General features: G+C 43.1%; 4 protein-coding genes across 6 annotated transcripts; all 4 read left to right on the top strand.

Moving 5' to 3' along the window:
* Nucleotides 1–307: 307 nt before the first annotated feature.
* LOC131262236 (mitochondrial uncoupling protein 4) lies at nt 308–7,258 on the top strand. 2 transcript variants are annotated; one of them, XM_058264194.1, is made up of 5 exons: nt 308–1,107; nt 4,210–4,478; nt 5,105–5,214; nt 5,287–5,772; nt 5,840–7,258. In XM_058264194.1, the coding sequence occupies exons 2-5, from the start codon at nt 4,281–4,283 to the stop codon at nt 6,012–6,014; spliced, it is 969 nt and encodes a 322-aa protein (XP_058120177.1). In that variant the 5' UTR covers nt 308–1,107; nt 4,210–4,280; the 3' UTR covers nt 6,015–7,258. The 2 variants fall into 2 exon arrangements, with proteins under 2 accessions (XP_058120177.1, XP_058120176.1); XM_058264193.1 differs by having other exon boundaries at nt 4,210–4,487.
* A 286-nt stretch (nt 7,259–7,544) lies between these two features.
* Nucleotides 7,545–13,859, top strand: LOC131267240 (uncharacterized). Of its 2 annotated transcripts, XM_058270059.1 has the most exons (4): nt 7,547–7,703; nt 12,202–12,354; nt 12,697–12,971; nt 13,034–13,859. In XM_058270059.1, the coding sequence occupies exons 1-4, from the start codon at nt 7,691–7,693 to the stop codon at nt 13,643–13,645; spliced, it is 1,053 nt and encodes a 350-aa protein (XP_058126042.1). In that variant the 5' UTR covers nt 7,547–7,690; the 3' UTR covers nt 13,646–13,859. The 2 variants fall into 2 exon arrangements, with proteins under 2 accessions (XP_058126043.1, XP_058126042.1); XM_058270060.1 differs by lacking the exon at nt 12,202–12,354 and having other exon boundaries at nt 7,545–7,703.
* Nucleotides 13,860–14,985: 1,126 nt separating this feature from the next.
* On the top strand, nt 14,986–18,205 carry LOC131263912 (uncharacterized). Its single transcript, XM_058266191.1, has 3 exons — nt 14,986–15,126; nt 15,193–15,620; nt 18,112–18,205. The coding sequence occupies exons 1-3, from the start codon at nt 15,114–15,116 to the stop codon at nt 18,115–18,117; spliced, it is 447 nt and encodes a 148-aa protein (XP_058122174.1). The 5' UTR covers nt 14,986–15,113; the 3' UTR covers nt 18,118–18,205.
* A 75-nt stretch (nt 18,206–18,280) lies between these two features.
* On the top strand, nt 18,281–19,314 carry LOC131265471 (uncharacterized). Its single transcript, XM_058267738.1, has one exon. The coding sequence runs from the start codon at nt 18,384–18,386 to the stop codon at nt 19,128–19,130; it is 747 nt and encodes a 248-aa protein (XP_058123721.1). The 5' UTR covers nt 18,281–18,383; the 3' UTR covers nt 19,131–19,314.
* Nucleotides 19,315–25,008: the final 5,694 nt, after the last annotated feature.

Below are 25,008 nucleotides of genomic sequence, written 5' to 3'. Positions count from 1 at the left end.
AATGTCTCGAGAATATTGATCAGCACTCGCTAATGCATGAAGATAGCACGGGTCTCGCTAATGCCTTTTAAGAAGTTCTGAGCAAAACAAGACACCACAATCCAAATAAATATTCAGCCACGGTTGAGCACAACATGAGTTTGACCCAACCTCCTGTCTTTAAGTCGTCCGGCCTTGACAACCCCGTCATTTGCTCCAACTTGACATAACCTGTTTATCTAAGTTTTGGCTCCATCCATTCGTGTTTTGACCGTGCGTCGAACAACATGTTGTACAACTACGAACCGAATTGAGACCACAGACTGTCCGTTGTTTTGGTCTGTCCTCAACATTACGGAGTGCAAAGTCCGGTGCGTAGTTTTGGTGCTGTGCCTCGTCGAAAGTGGAAAATCGGTCAAGCCGAACAATGATCACTAGCGGGCAGTACGTACTTATCATCAACCTGCGAAAAAGCTTTCTGATAGAACACCTCTAGAAGGAACGCACTTGTTTCTTTCCACGTTTCCAAGAGAATTTTTTTTAGTGTGTTAATGTTGTGCAAAAGTGTTGTTTTTTCGTTCAGTGTTTACAATCCGGTCCTCTTTCCAGCAATCTTCTTTCATTCGTTTGGTTGATTTGTTGTCGATGTGTTTATGTTTGTGGGTCGCCAGGAGTGAAACGTATCAACGGTAGGCCGCAGCACCCACGAATGGTTACCGTTGATTGCCGCACTTTCAAAGCCATTGAATCGATTCACTAACGCACCAGTGCGGGGTGCTGACCTAAAACACCCGTCGACGATTGGCAAGGCTTATACAGCATCGCAAGCGTATTATGTAATACGCACAGCGCACTGAATGCTAGTCGGCCTCGGCCTGGCCTCGGCATCGAAGATAGGTCCTGGCGCAAGGGATTTTAATCATGGAAAACAAATGCGCCCTTCGTTGATGGTCACAAGTAGCAAGCAAAGATTTTTGCTCTTCACGCTCGGAAGATATTGAGCTCACCTCCTTTGGAACGATTCACGGGTAACGTGAAATTTTATCCAGTTCGTTCACAAATTGGACCTCACGTTTGGGATACATTTTAACGAAGCTGTCTGTCGCCAGTATACCGCTTCAATTAATCGTAAGTATGAACGTAATGAATTATTAATTTTAAAAAAAATTAACTTCATATGCGTAGGAACCAGATGATGAAGCATAATGATGCATCGCGGGTTTGGCCCATGAATAGTTATACTATCATGTTGTTATTCTATGCACACTAGTGCTCCATCCAAAACGCCGGCTTTAGGGCCGCAAGACGCCGCCACCGAACAACCACAACAAAACGGAAATCAAAATAAAATGTTCGACATCTGTGTAACCGTGTTCACGAAACGTGGCTAAGACGTGGATATGTTCTGGTTGTGTCCCGTGTTGGTCTTAAAGGATTCGTAAGAAAAAGCGGTCCTATTTATAAATCGTCATTTCACCGACCGAAAGAAGAAACCTCCTCAGAGCCGGATCTCGTGGCTTCCTTGGCTCTCTCCCGGCATAGCAAACAAAAAAGCCAAATGCACGACGCTCGAGCAAGATGCACTATATAGTGCAAGAGTTGCCAATAACCAGAATGCATGCAGACAGTTCGAGGCAGGCGGTGCTCGTTACGATAACCTACAGTCGCAAAGCAGAGCTGTGATCGTAGTCGGCACCGGGAATTGGAATGGACCGCTCATGAACGCGCTGGCACAGGCAAACGGAAGCGAAGTGATTAAGTTAATTAGATTCGAGCATAAGTGAGCCGACTGGGATCGGTAGTTTGCTAACCGATCAACGCATAATGGGTTCCAGTTTGGCGGACGATGGCAGTAAGTTTGAACGGCAAAGATTTTAAATAATCAGTTGAAGGCGTGCGGTGCAACGGCCGGTGCGTGGATTCATCCTTGAACCACTTGCTCCTTGTTGGCTGGATATCGGCAGTGCTGGCAGTTGCCAGAAGTGTATGCAAGGACGGCTCTTGTCCGGTCTTACCGTATGCATAGCAAAATCGATAAGCTCTATCCTAGAGCCAAACTTTATACGAAGCCTAACAGTAGAGTGAATTATGCCATTTTTTACAAATGAATATTTCATCTCGGCTCGCAGTAGGTCAAGTACCTCGTAAATCATCGAACAATGCTTTCCGATGTTTCCAATTTGAAGGACTGGTGGAAAATTCTTTCTTTGGCACACGGTCACAATACATTCATGCGATCGTTGCAGTGGACGAAAATGATCCAAGCTTGCACGAATAGAACATACACATGAACCTGCACGGCAGAACTCGAGAGCACGTGCACCCGTGTCGTTGCATCTTCTTTCTTACCTAACAGATCTTAAGTTTTTGTGCTCGCGTGTAGCGATTGGCTAAAATTATAAAGCAAACTCAAACAAATCGTTACAACCGTACCACAAATGTATATAAATGTAATGTCGATAGTCGTTAGCATTTGCCATTTGTACAACGGTTCCAATAACAATCGAGTGCAATATCGCTTCACTACAGTTCGTGTTGTTTTACATCTTATACTTCCGGCACTGTGCACAGACCTTTGTTTAAATGTCTCAAGCATTTAAACAAGACATTGTTTGAAGCCAAGGGTTGAAGGTAGAGCTGCAACAGAACGCACTTCTTTGTCGCCTGGTTCGCGTAGGGCGAACTTTGTAGTCACCGTTCACAGTCGCGACTGTTCACAATCTTATCAAGGAAAGTTTGAAGAAGCAGCTTAAAACAAGAAACAAGCTAATCCCGTCAATCAAGTCTAGCGAAGAAATTGGTAGGGTTGTCTCAGAATCGTTCATTCGAAACTTTAACCTACACAAACGTCTTGCCATTCGTATTTTCATGTTGCACAGGTAGAGAGAGGCACGTCCAACGTAGTGAAGGAAGTTGTTTATTTTGGGCGATAGGAAAGCACGACTTTTTGGCGTTGTTTTGGGTGTGTTAATTTTGGTCGGGCCCCCATTTTTTTATTAGACTGTTTGCACACCCCTAGCAACGTAGACACAATTTAAGGAGGCGCCGATATTTCAAATTATGACCAAATGTGTATATTGGTTTCCCTTTATGCTGCCGCGAAGTTTCGGTGCGTTTTATTCTGTCGTTTTTTTTTCGCGACCACGTTCGTTAGCAGAACATTCGTTTTTATTTTCCATCCTATTCCATGCCGTTTGTCCGGGAGGTGGGCCAATAGATTTTAATGTTTGCGTCATTCCGGCCGGAGGAGCCATGTCTTGTGTTGTGTCCCGGGGTTACCCTTGCAGAGGTCAAATGTTGCGCGGTTGATAACCAATAAAAAAATGGAAAAATTAATGGATAAACCATCGCGTACTTCGATCAATCCATATCACAATTGTTTGATGGGCGGCAACTATGACGGGTTATTGATTTTTGTGCTATACTTTGTTATGGAACGTCACTGTACAGATGTTTTGCTTGAAATAACTCAATGTTCATCATTTTATTTATGAATGTAAAAACCGCTACTTTTTAAAACCAACTCAAACTAAATCTAAAAATTAATCTTTTCAAATACATGCACCCTTATGAATAGGTTTCAGTGGCATTAGATGATTGCCTGGATCGAACTATTCAGTTTCGCGGTCAATTCAGAGCTCGCCAATAGCAGAATGGTTATCACACGTGTTATCATCTACCGTGTATGCAATGCAACTGAAAAGGAAATCTTCCAACACACTCCCTGGCGCTTCCGATCGACGTGCCTTCTCCTGATCTTGTCTTATCATCGTAGAATCCCCCCCACAGGTGCAGAATAGAAGTGACACGCGTACATATTCGCGATCCGAAAATATACCCTCGGGGCTACTATCGCCACCATGATACCATCCCGCCCTAACATCCCCGGCGGACGACGGCTTCGTCCTATCGCACCAAAGCGATCTCATACAATGACGCGCTTTCCGCGGGGTGCAAATATTACACTCACACGCTTCAATTCTGAGTCAATTTTGTGGCCCTTTCCTGCAACGGTCCAGTGGCGGAGCAGTCGCGATAATGAGCCGACCGCGTTAAGGTTGTAGAAAGTAGGATTTATTACGTCGCCGGTAAACACACAGTTGAGGTTCCTCCCAAAACCAGCCCGTTTATTACCATCTTTCTGCCATCCCGAAGAACACGATTCCTAACGGTACGCAAAGAAACAATATTTCGGTCAATGTACAATGTATCTCCTTTCTCCCCCTCCAGAGCCTACGGCTGTCGGAACTGCGAATAGTGGAGCGGCCACTCCTGGATCAACGGAGGACACAGCTTCAGCCATGCAGCAAACCGCGGCCACCGGCCGAACAGAGATGCGGCCGGTCAAGTACCACTACGCCGACTCGTTCTGGTGCACCTACTTGATATCGGTGTTTGCGGCCAGCATCGCGGAAACGGTCACCTACCCGTTGGACCTTACCAAAACACGTCTGCAGATACAGGGTGAAGCGGCCGCCATCGCCGCGGATGGAGCTGCGGTGAAAAAGGTAGGTCGCGTGCGCTATCTAACGCCCCCACCAACCGACGAAGATAATCGGAATTTGTGAAGTACCTTTTTTGCGATTGGCTCTGACAGGGAAATCGATGGGCTTTAATTGCGCGTGATAAAGGTGTCCTCGATAAACTATCGGGGTATATTATACCGTACAGTAGTGTGCACTTAAAAAAAATTTTAAGGAAGAAGAAACTACTATTCAATAATTCATCACAAATAATTTCGAAATATGTAACCTAATCAACTGCATTTACACACATTGTTCTTCCAAACCGTGTTCTTTTAGTAAAAATAATTAATCCTATTCCAATGTTTATTTTGCTAATACAAACGGTAAATAATATAATCCATAAATCACGGTAGCTTGTTTTTGAACAGTGCAATATAACGCGAGAATGATACGAGCATCTTGGGTGTTGTTGTTAACAAGTGTATTTGCACAATAAATTTTCACTTCTACCGTGTCTAACTTATGTTCATATTTGAACAGCGAGAAGGCTTTGCTTGGTATTGGCTTATTCTAACATTGACCTTTTCCCACATTGCCATTATTTCCATCTACCAAAAAACCTCGCTAGTAATCTATGTTTATTATACTTTTTATTTTAGGTAAAATATCGTGGAATGCTCGCTACTGCTACCGGCATTATCCGTGAGGAAGGTGCCCTGCAACTGTGGCGCGGTATTACGCCAGCCCTCTACCGCCATCTGGTGTACAGGTATGGAAACCTAGCGTAACGTGCGAATCGGAAATGTATAAACTCACTCTTGAATCTCTTGCCTCTTTTCAGCGGCGTTCGGATCGTAACATACGACGGATTGCGGAAGAAGCTGCGCAATGGGAAAGAAACATTTTCCCTCTGGCAGTCGGCACTGGCCGGTGTGGGTGCCGGTGCACTCGCCCAATGGCTTGCTTCTCCCGCTGACCTGGTGAAGGTGCACGTGCAGATGGAGGGCAAACGCCGCATGTTGGGTCTCGAGCCACGTGTTCACAGTGCGGCCCATGCCTTCCGTGAGATCGTGAGCCGTGGTGGAATCTTTGGACTGTGGAAGGGTAGCGTACCGAACGTGCAGCGTGCTGCCCTGGTCAACCTGGGCGATCTCACGACGTACGACTCGGTAAAGCACTTCATCATGCACAAAACCGGACTGCCGGATTGCCATCTGGTGCACATAATGTCGTCGATCTGTGCTGGGCTGGTGGCTGCTACTATGGGCACCCCGGCGGACGTGGTTAAAACGAGGATTATGAACCAACCGACCGATGCAAATGGCAGGTACGAAACATATGACCTACAGCCAAATGAATACACGGTTTGTAACGTAGTTTTCCCCCTTTTTCAGAGGACTGCTGTATAAAGGTTCGATCGATTGCCTCCAGCAGACCATCGGCAAGGAAGGGTTCTTCGCCATGTACAAGGGTTTCCTGCCCGTATGGATTCGTATGGCACCATGGTCGCTTACGTTTTGGCTATCGTTCGAGCAAATCCGCTCCAGTTTAGGTGCAAGTGGATATTAGATCGAATTGACGCAACATGTGGCACGCTCCTCGGGGCCTGTTTTTTGCACAAATTTAAAGTTTACCCCAGGTCGGCCATACACAGCACCATCGTAGACTCCCCCAAATAGGCCTATTGTGCTATTGTGAATATCACTTTTGTTTTCAGTATCGATATAGTCTGCACACTTCAATTCCCAGTGCTTCGTAGAGGGATTTTGCAGGATGCAAGAAAAAAGCAACAGTGAACAATCCCACTAGCAAAACGCACGCGTCACGTTTAGACTTGTGTTTCGTTTTTTTTTCGTTTTATCTGTAACTGTGATTTAGAGTAGGTGAGGGAAAGCTTAGCCTTCGAACGTTGAGCAACCAATGGCAAACGGAATTTTGCCTAAATTAGGTTGTCGATTTTAACATTTTAGTTTGCGACATTGTTTACATTGTGATCGACATCCGCTTTACACAAATCGACACGCGGAGACTCCTCAACTAGGTCAACGTTCTCTCAGGGTGATCCAACTGCGAATCAAGTCATCCCTCATCACATTAACTACACATTGTGCTTATGAATGTTTTGAGAAGAATAAGGTATGATCCCTGTACCAGGAGTGATTCGGGAGATTAATTAGTAATTTCTTTAATTATCATCCCTTTAGACAACTCGTTCAACTCAAAAAACAAATCCTGTCGAATTTTAAAATCACGCCTTGATGAAGGTAATAGGAATGAGAATCCACCCGGGAAAGGGATGCTGCGCCCGGTTTTACGAATTCCCCTCGCACCCACCCATCATACCAACGATGACAATACCAAACTTTTGTATCCTAGCAATATTACGTTCAGAGGGAATCAGGAGCATTGGCCCCTTATAACAGTAAACAAAATATCATTATTCGCGATCCATTCGCGGAGAATGGTGGTTTACTAGCAAACTAGTGTCGATACGTAGCTAGCCAATCCGTAGGCAGACTGCACTCCGTAGCACACGGTTCCACCATTTTCGATGATACGATCTTCGATTCTAAGCAGTTAGTAGAATACATTTTAGCCACTTCTATTGGTGCTGGCGACTGTTTGGTGGTCGCCAACACAACACGGTCTCGAAATCTAAACCCGGTGACAAATTGTACATATGTAGGGTAGTGAAAAGCTTATGAATACATTATTGTAACCACAACATCGCTGTGGGTTGGGGATATTCAGGGTTTGATCGTAACTGTAGGAAAACGAGAAACAAAAATAAATAAAATGATCTACAACGGTACACCTGCTAAGGCTCATTTTTTAATTTTTAATAATTTTTTGGTTTGTTTAACTGTTGTTCGAACCCAAAACCGTGTAATGTTAGTAATGCTGATAGCCACACTGTAACCGAATGCCGGCAAGAGCAGGAGAGAATTCAAACGTATTATATTGCGCGGTTGCGCGTCCGTTGGGAGAGCGGCGAATGTTTTTTATGCTTCCCTTCCACCAAATATGTACGTGCATCGCAATTTCAAACGCTTCGTATTTCTCCCGTTGGACCGGTTTTGTACGACGGAAAACAGTCATCGCTCCGCAGTAGCGTTTGTACCATCGCAAGCGTTAGAAGTATTCGCCAGCTCGAATCCTCTCTCTGTGTAATCTTTACAAGTTCCCACGTATTTTTTTCTGTTTAAGTGTAACAGTGTATTACAATACAAGCCCCGTCCACAAACATGGCAAATATTGGTAAGTTGGTGAAAAGATTGGCTTGGGTCCTTTATAATTTTGCTTCGGTAAATATGCTAGTACCGGTTGTGGAGCAGTTTTGGAAATTATTATTTAAAAGAATGACCTCTAACCCACGTACTAAAAGACTTTCGACAACGACTTCCTACCGTGGTGAGCAGTGCAATGCCGCAATGTTTCGATTTTTGGGTTTCCTCATCTCTTCTCCGTACATTATTCTTTGCTACCGCCGTGCGCCACGGCGGCAGATGCTGAGCCGGCATTTTCTGGTGAAAGCAAAATGAAGGGAACCAAAACCAGCGGTTGACTGTTTTCTTCGGTGATCTAAAAATAAAACGTGGAAAATCGTTTTCACTTTACAGCACTTTGCTTCTTCGTGCGAAATTGAGCACCTTCTTATTTAACTTGCACCACATTTCAGCGCCATACGCTAATGGTTATTCTATCGATTCCTGAGGGTGTCTACTTTGAGGGACGCTGATTTTAGTAGTGGTCGATTTTTTTTTGTTTATACCCACGACACAGCCTTCGATCGAAGAAGGTCATCATGCAATTAAGTCATCGCTAGAATTAAATCAACAACAACTCACCGGTGATAATGATTCCGTCAGCGAGGAAAGTTGCTATAGCATTCCTTCCACCGTTCTCTTATACATAGTTCCGAGTCGCGATCATCATCCCATGAGCTGGCCATGGCTGACCGCCCATGCGATCTCGTGTCTCTTGGCGATGATGTCACCATCACCAAGCATGCGACCCCGACTCGTTTGCCGCAATTTCTGTGAATCAGTAGCGCGGGGGAGCGGCGTGTGACGCCGAGTGCCTTAACGGCAGACCATAATATACACAGTTGAGGTAGAAGCATGGGACAAACGGTGTCCACGAGAAGGCCCCATCGTTTCAGTATGTTAATTGAATGTAGCTGTAATTCAAGAGTTTCATGGGAGACCACATCGAGGGCCTGGAGAAGATGTAACGAAGGTGGTGCGGGGTCGTTGCATACGTTGCCTTGCCCTGGAGTTTTGCATGGTATTTTTTACGAAGATCATCAGTTAACCCAGGTGCGGTCCTTCTCTCTCTCTCTCTATACCATCGGCGTCATCATCATTCCGTGTGCGGACTATCTTCACCCGACAAAACGGTTAAAATATTCCGTAGGTGCAACGGATTAAACGGGCACTGAACGGAGGGTTGACTGCACCGGCATTATTAAAACCTCTTTTACTCACCTGGCCGGTCTATCGCTTGTTGTTCGTTTCCGTTCCTTTACCATTTTTGGACTTGCATACAACGTGGTAAAAATGCTTACAATAAGCCAATTTCGTCCACATATTTAACAACCAAAATCTCTGTCTCCAAAGCGATCGATTTTTGGCAACTTTCCATCTGGCGTGATGATGCAATACGACGGTCTGGAAAAAACAAGATTTTGGGAAAACAACCCAAGGAAAGCGCAAGTCTTTTCGCCCAATCGATTTCTCAGTCGGCTGGAAATAGAAAGAAAAACAAATTAAAACAAATCATTTAATCGTGTTGCATGCGTTTTAGCAGGGGCCGATGTGGTTTGATACAATGTCGTCTATCTGTCTGAGGTCTTTTTGGAAAACAAAACTCCCCTGCTGGAAAAAATTACGTTAACAAGCGCTATAACACACCCTTAACATGAGTATTTTTGTTAAGGGAATTTGTTTGGTTGTGTGCGTTGTTGAGTGACTTTTTCTCCTTTTTCAAGCTTTCCCACTCCCCTTCCATACCCTTCCAACCATGCTCCCTTACCCGAGCCAATGCCCGGAGCTGAAATGTCATCAAACAAACGAAACCCCGAAACAATTTATTCTTTAATTTTATCACAATTTCACTTTATTCACTAATCTTACATCAGGTTGTTGTACTGAACCTTGAAACAAAAGAAAAGACAAGCAAACACATTATGTTAATGCCTTGAATAGGCAATTACAATTGTACTACACTTACCATGAATGCTGGACCACAAGGTGTTGCTGGAGGTATTAAAGATTACTGTATAAGGAATCTTACTTACCTATTTTGGTTTTTTGGTAGATTTCTTACCACATTTCAACAATAAGCACACTTTTCTGTACATTTTTTTGCACACCAGTCGACATCACACAGTCATCAGCACAACACAGCAATGACGTTTTGATAGCTTATACCAACGTTGTTGAACTCAAGGTTATGTGGTAAGTGTTGAAGCAAACCGAAATGTCAAAACCATTCATGCGAATCAGATTCTTTGCTATTATTAGCCAAATGGATAGCCTAAATCCTTGCAACAAAAATTTGGGATGTATTTTTATTTATTTTGCATCTAGATTATTCAATGTTTTCAGAAGAAAAACTGATTCGACAAAATATTTGCATGGTTAAGAAACGTAGACAAGAATACAAACGTCAAAAAACTTGGCTTTCGATACACCTTAAGCTTCAACTACTTTGTTTGAAGCAGGAGGCGGAATTCGGAATAGAGGAGAAGATAGTGTGCGTAGCTGCTCACTGCGTTAGATCGTGGACGGGACAGGCGAAGTAAGGGGAAGTGCATGAAGTACAAGAATGCGACATACATGCTTGTGGACCAGAGGGGTTAAATAAATGGTGGAAGAAGTGTGAAACGGGTGGAAATTAAGGGGAGGTGAGTGCCGTTTCCCGCGGGGTCCCCCGCGGGAAACGGCACTCACCTCCCCTTAATTTCCACCCGTTTCACACTTCTTCCACCATTTATTTAACCCCTCTGGTCCACAAGCATGTATGTCGCATTCTTGTACTTCATGCACTTCCCCTTACTTCGCCTGTCCCGTCCACGATCTAACGCAGTGAGCAGCTACGCACACTATCTTCTCCTCTATTCCGAATTCCGCCTCCTGCTTCAAACAAAGTAGTTGAAGCTTAAGGTGTATCGAAAGCCAAGTTTTTTGACGTTTGTATTCTTGTCTACGTTTCTTAACCATGCAAATATTTTGTCGAATCAGTTTTTCTTCTGAAAACATTGAATAATCTAGATGCAAAATAAATAAAAATACATCCCAAATTTTTGTTGCAAGGATTTAGGCTATCCATTTGGCTAATAATAGCAAAGAATCTGATTCGCATGAATGGTTTTGACATTTCGGTTTGCTTCAACACTTACCACATAACCTTGAGTTCAACAACGTTGGTATAAGCTATCAAAACGTCATTGCTGTGTTGTGCTGATGACTGTGTGATGTCGACTGGTGTGCAAAAAAATGTACAGAAAAGTGTGCTTATTGTTGAAATGTGGTAAGAAATCTACCAAAAAACCAAAATAGGTAAGTAAGATTCCTTATACAGTAATCTTTAATACCTCCAGCAACACCTTGTGGTCCAGCATTCATGGTAAGTGTAGTACAATTGTAATTGCCTATTCAAGGCATTAACATAATGTGTTTGCTTGTCTTTTCTTTTGTTTCAAGGTTCAGTACAACAACCTGATGTAAGATTAGTGAATAAAGTGAAATTGTGATAAAATTAAAGAATAAATTGTTTCGGGGTTTCGTTTGTTTGATGACATTTCAGCTCCGGGCATTGGCTCGGGTAAGGGAGCATGGTTGGAAGGGTATGGAAGGGGAGTGGGAAAGCTTGAAAAAGGAGAAAAAGTCACTCAACAACGCACACAACCAAACAAATTCCCTTAACAAAAATACTCATGTTAAGGGTGTGTTATAGCGCTTGTTAACGTAATTTTTTCCAGCAGGGTCGTACGACGAAATGGCGCCATCAACTGGGAAAATGTTTAAAGAAAATGATACGTTCTAGTTGAGCTGTGTCCACCCGACCGTTACAAACCGGGCGCCTTAACGGGCTCCGCGAGCAATAAAAACAAAAATGTGGAATGCTTGAAGCGGTACCGTTTGTTTTCTTCTTCCGAACAACGACGCTTGATTTCAAACCCCTTTCCAGGATGTTCGGTACGAATTGAACAATTTTCACCTTCCGATTTCAACACATGTGTCTTGTAATGCTCGGGGTTCTTTTTTCTTATTTTCGATCGTCGTCACCCGGCAAATAACCTCAATTCGATAAGTACACGCACCTCACACGGGTTGCTTAGAACAACTTGCACCATCTTACACAGATCTTTATCGCTAAGTACAAAAAGGTGCTAACAAACTATCCACGTCGCAGCATGCTGTGAAGTATAGCAACCTGCTTACGCCCTATTCTAGATGTAGCGAATTAGCACCATTTAGTTGAAACCTTTGGTGAGGGTGTGTTTTTATAATAAGGAATTTTTATTTTTTTTTAACATTTCATAGCGTCCTTTTCAGTACATTTTATCATATTTAAAATCATGCTTTTATCATTTGTAAAAGTTAACAAACATTTTTTTTAATACATCAAAATTCCACATTCGTTTTCTATTGGCTGCATTCGTCTTCATATTATATTTCATGTACGTAATACTACCACCTGCCTACCTCCTCCATCATTAAACTGTGCGTATCTTAAAAAAATGCACCAGACCCCAGCGCACACCGTAGATACAAGGAGAGAAAGGTTGTAAAGGGTCCCACTGCCATCGGTTGGCAGTTGGCCGAAGGCGTCGATAGTAGCGCCCAAGTATCCGGTGCTGCCGTTCCAGACGCATCATCGAACGACCAACGTGGTTCGATTGGTAAGTAAAGAGGTCGCGTGTACAACCACAACACATCTTGCCACTCCGTTTAAATAAAAAAAAAGCAATCTAAACCGGATACCAAGCACGGTCACGTGGAGCGATATTAATTTTAGAACCTATGTGTACCTATACGACGACCACGACGAGCTGTAGTTGCAGCAGCTTTACTAACAAACTAACGACATGTATCAAGAATGATGTGGGAATAGTGCAGCTATTGCATCTCCTTTCCCAGCGGATTAGTATATTGTTTGTCGTATTGCGTTATGGCGTAAAAGGTTTATTATCGTTTCTTTTTTTTTTTTTCTTTCTCGATTTCTGACCTCCGATATTTGCTAGAGCTGGAAACGTTGGACAAGCTGGAGTACCGTTTCATCCCCGCCGGCAATGGTGTGGTCAACTTCAAGGTTCGCGCCCCTAACGATGCTCACATCGCGCTTACCACGAACCCGGAGGAATCTGACCCAATGCTGGAGGTGTTTATCGGTGGATGGAAAAACACAAAGTCGGTGATCCGCAAGAACCGCACTAAACCCGACGTCGCCGAGGTAGAAACGCCCGATATACTGAACGCGGGAGAATTTCGCGGCTTCTGGATTCGCTGGCAAGACAACGTGAGTAAAACATGCACTCGGTGTCGAAATAGAAATGATTCATTGCTTTGCTTTCTTTTCAGGTAATCACGGTTGGCAATGAGGGCGCAGCTGCCGCATTTCTATCGTACGAAAACCCGGACCCGTTCCCGATCAACTGCATCGGCGTGTGTACCGGATGGGGCGCCACCGGCTCGTGGCTTATTGAGCCGGCTTCCGAACAGTCGTCACCGTCAGCACCGACCGCGGCAGCGCTCTCCAGTGGCGGAGGTGCTGCTTGCTGGGTGCAAGCGGTCAATGGTGAAGTACCGCCAAGGGCCGTCGTTGGTGGATCGGACGGCGAGGAGCTGTACATTGGCCGTGCCCAGCACGAAGGTGGTATCATTCCGGGCAAGGTTGTCGCTTCCCACGGTGTTTGCTACATTCCGTGGGGAGGCGTCGAGAATTCAAAGGCCGAGTATGAGGTGCTTTGCGATTTTAACGGCACATTCGTGCCCGTTAGCGGTTCCGATATTCCACCGACGGCGCTGCCGGCCGGAGAGTCTGAGGACGGGGAGCCACTGTTCATTGGGCGCGTGAACCACGAGGGTACCGTCACGGTCGGCAAGGTTCAGCCGTCGCACGGTGTCTGCTACATTCCGTACGGTGGACAGGAGATGGCATTTTCCGACTACGAAATCTATGTTAGTCCTTAAGAAACTGTCGCGTGAAAAAGAAATCGCTGCACGGAGCAGAGATGCTTTAAAGAGTTACTAAACGCACAACTGAGTCATTGGCATCCGAGCACCTTTTAAAAAGCATGCTTGCATATGTTGCACTATGTATCCTTATATATTTATAACACATCGTTACAGTATAATAAAAATTGCGCCTTTTTAGAAGCCTTCAGCTTTCAAGCTGTTTTGAAAATAGTTGCTTTCACATTATTTTTCTTACTACTGATGATGTCTTAACCAGAAACTGTGCAATTGAATTTGTTAGAAATTTGCGAGGACTGAAAATGCATCGTGCAATGGTGCATCACACGTTTACTGTCAAAGGTTATCTGTCACAATAAGTTGCATATGTCTACCTGATTGCAAAATGTCAATGCTGTATGAATGCTGTATAACTTCCCGGTTGACAGAAATTTAAATTGTTGCTGGTACTATGTAGTTCCAGCAAGAGTCCCAGCAATCTGCCATAGAAAAACTTGCTGTAACTACATGACAGCTGCAAAAAAATGAATTGGTGATCGATCGCGCTGGAACAAACCCGAGTGAATTGATGGGCGCGGCAGGGTGAAATTTCTGGCTGTGGCGGGACGGGGGAATTTCTGCGTTGGGGTAAAAAAGACAAGGATATCGCCATCTCGCTCTTGCTCATTGATTTCCTATCTCGACCCGAAGCTATGGCTGGTAGGGTCGTCTCATCTTATTTCCTTTCCTGCCCTTTTCCTACCATGTTTCATGATGTTGTTTAACACTTTGTTTAATAAACTTCACTCCGATTCCGACACCCAAACCCGCGAAAGCGTTATTCTTAACTCGCAGCTAGTTGGCCAGACTTGCACAGTCAACAGTAAACAAACAAAGGTTTGACAGCCAGTACCTCCTTCCACTGCGGTGCCTCCGAAAAAAAAAATATTGGTAGGTTATGAGGAGTCCATGCCTACCAAAAATACACTTGGCAAGGTTCTTTTAGATAGGCATGTATACCTTTGGTAGGAACGTGCAGCAAGGTTCTTCTTGGGTAACTGATAACTGCTCGACAAGTTCTTACCAATATGAAAAGTCAAGCACCTCATCGAGCTCTTTCGAGCACACCATCGTTAGCCAACCCAGAAGTGCTGGGTTGCATTTGGTATGATACGCTGTAGCTAGACCGTACCAAGTTTTTGGTTTTGAAAAAAAATTGAATTTTTGTCAACCGGGAATTTGAATTGCTGCCAACCGGGATGTCATTGTTTTTCGCCGTGGCTTGAGCTGTCAAAACATTCAGTCTAGTCTACCTGATTCAAATTTACTGGTTAATGATCGTTCTGAGAACATAAATGCGTATGTGCATTTTGTGCAGTTCGAGGAAAATTTTTCCGACTGGGCATAGTGTTCCGTTTTAAAACTTACAAAGTTTGAATCGTATATTCGACATAAAACGTATTTTTTTCCCTAAACTACGTGAAGAATGGTGAATTACAGTAAGTTTTCATAATACGTTCGAAGCCATGACTCATCTGACTTATCGGGTTTTCCCGAATTTATAGTTCTACTTCCTGAATACCTCGACTTCGATGAGGATGGACGACCATGGACAAATTCCGAGAAAAGAATGTTACGATGGGACAAGTTGCATCAGCTGCAATGGGTTCGATTATCGAGCCGGTCCATAATTCCACCGCATGCTTTCGAGATTGAACGACGCGGGAAATACAAATTATACCTTGCCCGGGTGGAGCACCAGGGATCCATGACGCCAGGATATTTTGATGCATCGAAAAAGAAGTTTTTATTCGTGTGGGGCGGAGAACGACACGCTACAGAATACGGAGAGATCTTATGTATCTCTGGCAAATTCGTGCCGTGTAGGGATTCGAACACGTTGCTGCGTGCTACGCCGGCCGGTTTGTCGGAACAGGGTGAACCATTGCACTTTGGTCGAGTGAAACACAACGGAAAGTTTTACTATGGAAAGGTACAACGATCCCATGATAGGGTGTGTTATGTATCTATTAATCGTAAAGAACGCGCCTTCACTAATTTTGATATATTCATCAGATCTGCGGTGAACCCGGAAGTTACAAACCCGGCACCTCTATTCGAGCCACCACCAACCACGGGGTGGGTACATTATACTTTTGATGATGTACCAAAAAATGCCGTCGTTGGCTACAGCAATTCGTTTGAAACGCTGTACATTGGCCGTGCTAAACATAGAGGAAGTATTACTCCGGGTGCAATTAATCCATTTCAAAGAACGTGCACTATTGTTTGGGGCGGAGTTGCTTGGCCTAAAAGAGAGTTCGAAGTGCTGCTAAATGTAAATGGCTTGTTTATGCCGGTTGCAAACAATGAAATACCACCTAATGCCTTCCCGGCAGGGCAATCTGAAGCCGGCGAAACATTGTATATAGGACGAGCTAGATTGGATGATAGGTGGTCACTAGTGGGCAAAGTACATCCCTCTCACAGAGTTTGTTATGTTCCCTACAATGGTATGGAAATGGGATATGCAGATTATGAAATCTTTGTTACCCGGGATCCACACTACAGCGCGACGTCGCCTGACAGGCGCTGAACTCCTCCTTAGTTAAGCATCACCATTATCAGGCTCTGTATACCAGGGAAGGCCGTATTGCGCTCTTTTTATTTGACGCATCGAATCTCAGTACCTGCAGCCTAAAATCATGGTCAATGACACTCTTTAAAGATGTGTTTTAACTAAATCAGCCTGTTTTTCGAATGGAACGGTTACCTTCAATTTTTTAGCCTTTTTATTAGTGAAGCTTTAGGAAACCCTCGCCAAAGCCCTGTGCAAAAGTGGTCTGTTTTAATGTTTACTAGAAACAGTTGGTACCTCAAACTGATCTGCAATATATTTTGTTACAAACTCTGACCTTTCGTTCTGTGATATCATCCGGTCACTTAACACAAACCAAAGAATTGACAATTATCAGAAGACCCAGTTTCAGGAGCACTCGCCCGCGCAGGCTCGAGTTCCAAACGAAACCGCACCCTCCTCTGATGAAAGGAAGCGTAAATTTGGTGTTCGAAAAATTCAAATTTTTTGTTTTTCGAATATCCACACCGTACACAAGAATGGAAAAGTTTACTGGTCATAAAATGTTCCGGTGCTGTGGCCATTCATGCGGTTGGTAGTGTTGCTTCCTGTGCTGTGGTCCGTAGAAAGCAGAATACACTTTCAGCTTAGACAAATAAAATGAACAATTTTGAAAGGTTAGGAAATAACATACGCGTGAAATAATCGGAGATATGAAGAAAGAACATTGGCGAACAGGAGAAAAATGTGTATGTTTCCTACATATTTTATTTTTTCCATTTTTTTTTAAGTTTAATGAATTTGAATTTAAGAATTATACCCAAAGAACTGGTGGGTTCGTCCAGTGAACTATCCAGGTGGGTTCATCCCGAACAAATCGCCTTGATTTTTTTAGAAAAATAAAGGAAAAATTTCCCGGTTGACGAAAAATGTCAGCTCATCCTGGTTTTGGGTCCCCGCATCCAAAAATCTGTACTTCTCCCCCCTCAACTCTATGATTAGAAATGAGAATGTGTGCGTTGGTCGTTTTCTTAGGGAGAGAGAGGGTGCGAATGCTTCCTATGCATATTCTATCCTTTGCAATCATGCAACGCAAAACTATCCCCAATATGTTTGCTGTGTCGTTATTCGCGTATACGCATGTACTTACGTACGAAACCTATTTGAGATATGTGAGTGTGTTTCTTGTTGGAGCAACCACAGCATCATCCCGGTTGACAAAAATTCAAATTTTTTGCAGCTGTCATGTAGTACCAGCAAGTTTTTCCATGGCAGATTGCTGGGACTCTTGCTGGAACTACATAGTACCAGCAACAATGTCAATTTCTGTCAACCGGGTAATAATAACAGTTTTAAACTCCATCATGATTCTCAAATATACTGTTTTTTCAATTTTTTTTTTGTAGATGCTCTTCGGAAATTAACTGATAACTGCTCGACATGTTCTTACCAATATGAAAAGTCTAGCACCTCATCGAGCTCTTTCGAGCACACCATCGTTCGCCAACCCGTACCAAGTTTTTGGTTTTGAAAAAATTTGAATTTTTGTCAACCGGGAATTTGGATTGCTGCCAACCGGGATGTCATTGTTTTTCGCCGTGGTTTGATCTGTCAAAACATTCAGTCTAGTCTACCTGATTCAAATTTCTTGGTTTATGATCGTTCGATCGAACGTAAATGCGTAAATGCATTTGATGCAGTCCGAGGAATTTTTTCAGATTGTGCGTATCGTTCCGTAAAAACATACAAAGTTTGAATGTTATATTATACATAAAACGTATTATTTTCTCAAACCTACGTTTAAAAGTTTTTGTGTTTTGCAGAATGGTGAATTATAGTAAGTTGTTACAATACGTTCGAATCCATGACTCATCTGACGATTCGGTTTATTATTCCGAATTTATAGTTCTAAAACATGAAGACCTCCACTTCGATGAGGATGGACGACCATGGACAAATTCCGAGAAAAGAATGTCGCGATGGGACAAGTTGCATCAGCTGCAATGGGTTCCAATATTGAGCCAACTATCGATAATTCCACAGCATGCTTTCGAGATTGAACGACGTGGGGAAACCAAACTATACCTTGCCCGGGCGGAGCACGAGGGATCCATCACGCCAGGATATTTCGATGCATCGAAAAGCAAGTTTTTTATTGTGTGGGGTGGAAAAGGACACATGATAAATCGCGGATATATTTTATGCACCAGCGGCGAATTCGTGCCGTATAGTGATTCGAACACGTTGCTGCGTGCAACGCCGGCCGGTTTGTCGGAGCAGGGTGAGCCATTGCACTTTGGCCGAGTGAAACACTACGGAAAGTTTTACTATGGAAAGGTACAACGATCGCATGATAGGGTGTGCTATGTCTCTATTAGTGGTAAAGAACGCGCCTTTACTAAATATGATATATTCATCAGATCTGCGGTGAACCCGGAAGTTACAAACCCGGCAACCATATTCGACCCACTATCAACAGCGGCGTGGGTAGAATATTTTGTAGACAATGAACCCCCAAATATCGTAATTGCCTATAGCAGCTACGCTGAAACGCTATTAATTGGCCGTGCTAAACATAGAGGGGGCGTTATTCCGGGCGTAGTTAATTCAACAAAAAAAATTTGCACTATTGTTTGGGGCGGAAGAGTTTTGCTTAAAAGAAAGTTCGAAGTACTGACAAATGTAAAAGGCATGTTTGTGCCGATTGAAAACAATGAAATACCAGCTAATGCCGTCCCTACAGGGCGATCTGAAACCGGAGAAACATTGTACACAGGGCGAGTGGTAGTGCGTGGATGGCCACTGGTGGGCAAAGTACGTTCCTCTGACAGATTGTGTTATGTTCCCTACGGTAGTGAGGAAAGGAGTTTTTCAAGTTATAAGATCTTTGTTAGTCACAGTTTGACCGAATTCCAGTATGGTTAGCAGTGCACGGATTTGTTGAAATAGGTTAGCAAGATGTAGTAGAAGTAGTAGCCGGTACTTAACTCAATAGAGGTCTATGTCTCCAGGTTAGTTTGCAAAGGCACAGGAACCTGGATTCAAAAGACGTACTAAAGTAAATCCTCGCCGAAGAATTTTCATCATTTGTCATTTGTTTCGTCCGTTATATGCGCATAAATCTTTTAAAGTGTATTATTTGTCTAATCGTTCAAAGTGAAACAAAGTATGTTTTAAGTAAAGTACAAAACATAAGAATTAGCCTGTTTTTTAATTGCACGATTGCTTTCAACTTTCGGGCCTTTTTTATTACTCCATAGAATGCTGAATGCACTTCCAAATGAAAGAAATAAAATAAACAATTTTGAAAGGTTATTAAAATAAAAACTGATATCAGAGATATGAAGAATGAAATTGGTGAAAGGGTGAAAAATGTGTATGTTTTGTTGATTTTTTATTTTTACCTTTTTTTATTTTTTTTTTTAATTTAAATGTAAGAATCAACGGTTTCGAAAAACTGGCCAAAATGGATTCAAAAGTCTTCTGTTGTCACATTTGTATTGCTTGTGAATTGTCACGTTGTTATAAATGCTAAGGAGTCAACCTTATTCTAACCACAGTACCTCGGGGTCCACACTACACCGGGACGTCGCCTGACAGAAGCTGAACTCCATATAAAAAAAACCTTGCGCGATGTCGCGCGCTAAAAACTACACTCGCAAAGTTTTTGGCAGCTAACCGCAAACTCAAATGCGCCAGAAGAAGAAGACGAAAAGGAAATAAATGTAAACATAACAAATCTCAAAAACAAAATAAACGGACATACGGTGATAAATTTGTTGACATATGTATGTTGGCATGAATGTACTGTTCATAGAAGTGTCAAATGACAGGAGAAATGTCAAACCGCGATGGTGACAAGGGTGCACCTCTATATGTATGAACTTTGACCATCTGAATAACCCAGGTAACCACGAGCTGTCATCTTTGGAACATTCAATGTTTATACCATGTGCGAGAGCGAGTGCGCACGACTCAAGGAAGCAATCCCATTGTGCCTCCCTTTCCACTGCACCACACAAATTTGTAAACAAATTCAGAAGCAACGTTGCAAGCTTCCAGCACTTCGGAAATTTTAATTTTGTTAAAAGTGGTGTCCATAGCTAGTGAAAATGGCAAGCAAAAACAACTTTCTAGAGCAGCTTCAGCGTTCTGATAGTTTGTACTAAGTGAATGCGAAAAGATTTGATCAGGAAAGCCAACATTCTTGTGGAACGGACCGTAAGTGTTTGTGCTTGTGCTGCTCCAAATGTGAATACGAAATTTAAATATATGATTATTTATTTCAGAAGCTCCTAGTACCAGTGTGGGTCAGCTAGAGATTGATGACGATTCTTTGATCGTCTTCGACCTAGTTGGTTCAGAAGAAGAAACCCGTTCCGGAGACGATCAGGCTCAAGACGAAGTCTCAAGAATCGATGGTGTACCGGATAACGTGAGCAGATTAGGTAGATTTAGTGGAAGTACTTCGAAGTAAGACAACGCGACGATGGAGGAATGTATAAGGTTTTTGGCAGTTGTTCAAAATCTGTTTCATTCGACTGTGATCATGATGTTAGATATTTTACGAGAGAATCAGCTGCCGAAGGACATGCTGTTTAGTTTGTCCAAACGATTCAGGTAAGATGATTGAAATATTAGTCGAATGGGCAAATACACGTATCGTGATGTTGAATTATTATTTATTTCTAGCAATGTGACTTTACCTGCTTCGATGTCTCTAAATTTAACTATCGATGGGTTGCCACTACACAGACAGATTCTTATGAACATCCATGAGCCTCGGTGGCAGTCTTCAGCGGCTCGACGAAGCCGCTAAGGGTCGAAGAGTTTCTAAGGCATGTGTGCAGGAGCTTAACGACCTTTTGGATTACGGAGCCATCATCAACGAAATGCAACATGAAATAAAAGTTCGTGCAATTATAGCTGCTGCTCTGGCACGAGCATTTATTAAAAGTAAGACTTTTTTTCTCTCTAATTGTTACTTTACTCATCTTGGTTACGTCCGTTTTCAGCTGTGACAAACTTCAATGGGAAACATGAAAGTTGTTAGTGTACTACCGAAGGCGAATATAATCCGAATTCGCACACATTAGTTTTTAAAGGGCGATCGTTACTCCATTTGAACCTACTGGCCCAAATGTTTGCCCCGGTTTGTTTGCCTCACTGAGTGGAACCAACATACAAGATACCAGGGAAATAAGCTACTAGCTAGCGGTCACCCAAGCAGATGAGGAGGGTCAACATCTATTTGTACGTTTATCTCATACATTGGTGGAGTAAGTTTAAGAAATGATCAATCTATCGAAAGAATAATATAAACATGTAACATATATGTGCATCCAACACTCACATTAAATACAAAATATTGAGTTTTCGTTCCATAACGACATCTATTCATTTTAATTTTAATTCAACACTGAAATAATTTTACAGATAAAAGAAATATCGATTATTTGTATACATAAACCCTAGAGGAACAAATAAACAAAATGGAAATCACAAAACCTATCTTGACAAAAAAACAATATCATATCATGAAGCTTTTTCAACAGGTGATGACTGACCACAGTCATTCCATGGAACAACGAAAAGCACCATTCGGTTCGAAAATTAGCCAAATCAATGAAACACACAATGAAAACGATGTTTCACCAAGTGATGCGCCGACATGAATCTTCACGGAAATACCCATAGCAAGCATCCAAATGTTGGTCCACAAGACGCACCTGGAAAACCATGATCAAAAAGAAATACTTAATCGTTTGGTGGCAGCACATAGTGAATCAAAGCAAAAGCAGTGCATCAGCGTACAGATACATACAGATACATTGCGGCTACTTTTACAGCCGACTGGTGCTTTTCGTTGTGCCAAGGAATAACTGTGGTCAGCCATCACCTGTTGAAAATGTTTGTTGATAGATATTGGCATTTAAGCTACCAATCGTCGAAGCGGAGCGTGGCTCATGTGATTTGGTGAGCCGACAACAACATACCTCTTCTTGTCCCAAGCAGTTCGAGCCTCAGAAGCAGCAAACACCAACACAAGTAAGTAACAATACTAGTTATAAAAAGATTTGAACCAAATGATCCATATTCCCCTCTAATAGGTTGGACAATAATAGTTGCAACTAAATGACAAGCGAGACCGGTGGAAATACAGCGGCTGATCCCAAAGAGTGGGAGATGCAAGATCGTCAAGTGGAACTACAAACTATTTTAAATTCACCGTTTTTTTTATTTCATATCGCTATACTTTTTCACCGGGTTTGACCGTCGGTAAAAATGGCCGCCTCCATGAGTTGTCAAAACTCAAACGGCTGGGTTACACTTCCTAATGTATCGGTTTATTGGAAGGTGGAAAAACGTTCTAAAGATCAGACAGAATGTTCCAAAGATGCTTGTCAATTGTTAGTTGGGAAAAGCACGGCGAACGCTCGGCTCAGTGTCAGTCGTTTGTGTATCAGCCATAAAAGATAACACGCTGGTGTATTTCGTTCAAAGTTCAACAGGTTATGGGCCCAGGTGAAATGGCGGATACGCAACGGTTTATGGTGCCTAAGTTGACCAATCAAAACTACCAAACGTGGAAGTTTAAAATGCAAATGCTCCTCGAGCGTGATGAGCTTTGGTGCACAATTGGCGAAGCAAAGCCGGAACCAGAGACGCCGGTATGGAAGCAGAAAGATTCGAGAGCACGTGCAACGATTGGGCTGTGTGTCGACGATAGCCAAGTTGGGCTAGTGCGTGACGCAACGTCTGCAAAAGACGCGTGGGATGCCATAAAAGGGTACCATGAAGCGGGATCAGAAGTGTACCTGCTAAAGCGGCTGACGCGCTTAGAATTAGCAGAAGGCGGGGACATAGAGAATCATTTACAAACGTTCTCTAACTTGGTCCAACAAATCGCTGATTTAGGAGAGCCAATACCCAGAAAATGGCAAATTGCGATGTTGCTATGTTCGTTACCGGAATCATACGATCCGTTAACTACCGCATTGGAACAGATTTCCACCAATAATTTAACCCTAGAGTTGGTGAAGAGCAAACTTCTAGCCGAAGGAGAAAAACGACGTGAACGTTCGGGAACAAGTTCGGCAGAAGGCAAAGTGTTTCAAGTGACGACGAAGAACAAAGTGAACAGGAACAAACCAAGTGTAGTGTGCTTTCATTGTGGCAAAGCCGGCCACATGAAAAGAAACTGTCGTTTGCTTAACAGAACAATGCAGGAAGCAAAACACAATTCCGCGAAAGTGACGGTGAGTGACGAAGGACCGGTGGCTTGGACTGCAAGCAAAGGCCTACCAGGAAACTGGTATATAGACAGTGGTGCGTCGCGGCATATGACGAATGATCCAACGTTCTTTGAAATTAAAGTGAATTGTGCGGAAAGTAGTGTCACACTGGCCGATGGAAGCAAGGCGAAAATTGAAGGTGTTGGATCAGGAACCCTAGTATGCGTGACAAAAGATGGCGAACAATTGGCCATAAAAGTTAGCGATGTACTTTATGTGCCCACACTGGAAAGTGGCTTAATATCGGTGAGCTGCCTGGTGAAGAAGGGCATGCGAGTAATTTTCGAAGAAAATCATTGTCTTATCGAACAAGGAAGGCGAGTTATAGCTGTGGCAAATAAACTCGGAAGTCTTTATCACCTGTGTATCATCGGCGAAAATGCGTTGGTGAGTAGAACATCACCAAATCATTGTCTACATTTATGGCATAGACGGCTTGGTCATCGAGACCCACAAGTAATAAAGACATTATTCGGCGATAAGGCGAAGTTGGAAGAACTGAACATGACAAATGTCTGCACGAGTTGTATAGAAGGGAAGATGGCCCGATCCCCATTCAGAAGAACAAACAAAAGAAGTGAAAACAAGTTGGACATTGTTCACACGGACGTGTGTGGTCCGTTTCCTCACACACCGAGTGGTCACCGTTACTTCATCACATTTATAGATGATTATTCGAGAATGGCGTTCGTTTACCTTATGCGACAGAAGTCAGATGCTAGTGAAATTATTCAGAATTTCGTGGCCTTCTGCAAGACACAATTCGGGAAAACACCCAAGGCCATACGATCAGACAATGGTGGTGAGTACACCGGAAAGGTGCTGCAAAAGTTCTTCAAAGAGCAAGGTATTATGAGTCAACTAACAGTGCCATACTCGCCTCAGCAAAATGGCGTCGCCGAGAGGAAAAACAGATCACTTCAAGAAATGGCATTGTGTATGTTACAAGATGCACGTTTAGAAAGCAAATATTGGGGAGAAGCAGTACTTACTGCAGCATATACCCAGAATCGACTACCATCGAAAATAATCGGAATGTCACCTTTTGAAAAATGGTTCGGTAGAAAGCCATCCTACAACCATTTCAAAGTGTTTGGATGCGAAGCATGGGTTCAAATACCTAAAGAAAAGCGTGGAAAAATGGAACCCAAGGCAAAGCAACTAAGATTCGTCGGATATTCCATCCAAGAAAAGGCATACAGGCTTGTAGATACTAGCACGGACCGCATTGTGATTAGTCGTGACGTCGTATTCAACGAAGCATCGTGCGAGCAAGGTGATAGTGTTGATGTTGATGAAATTATACTCGACGTTGATCCTGATCGATACAAACATGATGATGTCGATGAAGAAAGCAACCCGATCAACGTGCAGGAGGAGAATTTTGATACAGCGGAAGAAAACGAGCATTACTCATCAGGCTCAGAAGACCTAGACCAGCCGGTTGCCGATCCATTAACACAGCGATCGACAAGAGGTAAACCACCAGCTAAATTTACCGACTATTT

The sequence above is a fragment of the Anopheles coustani genome, chromosome 2 (assembly GCF_943734705.1).
Source record: "Anopheles coustani chromosome 2, idAnoCousDA_361_x.2, whole genome shotgun sequence".
NCBI lineage: Eukaryota > Metazoa > Arthropoda > Insecta > Diptera > Culicidae > Anopheles > Anopheles coustani.
This window is presented reverse-complemented; position numbering and strand designations above follow the sequence as displayed.

What these genes read in the sequence shown, in the direction of transcription:
- LOC131262236 (XM_058264193.1), top strand. Translation starts at nt 4,281, where the DNA reads ATGCAGCAAACCGCGGCCACCGGCCGAACAGAGATGCGGCCGGTCAAG. An exon ending in ATGGAGCTGCGGTGAAAAAG is followed by an intron (nt 4,488 to 5,104) that starts GTAGGTCGCGTG and finishes TTTTTATTTTAG; the next exon opens with GTAAAATATCGTGGAATGCT. An exon ending in TACCGCCATCTGGTGTACAG is followed by an intron (nt 5,215 to 5,286) that starts GTATGGAAACCT and finishes GCCTCTTTTCAG; the next exon opens with CGGCGTTCGGATCGTAACAT.
- LOC131267240 (XM_058270059.1), top strand. An exon ending in CGACCAACGTGGTTCGATTG is followed by an intron (nt 12,355 to 12,696) that starts GTAAGTAAAGAG and finishes GATATTTGCTAG; the next exon opens with AGCTGGAAACGTTGGACAAG. An exon ending in GGATTCGCTGGCAAGACAAC is followed by an intron (nt 12,972 to 13,033) that starts GTGAGTAAAACA and finishes CTTTCTTTTCAG; the next exon opens with GTAATCACGGTTGGCAATGA.
- LOC131265471 (XM_058267738.1), top strand. Translation starts at nt 18,384, where the DNA reads ATGATAAATCGCGGATATATTTTATGCACCAGCGGCGAATTCGTGCCG.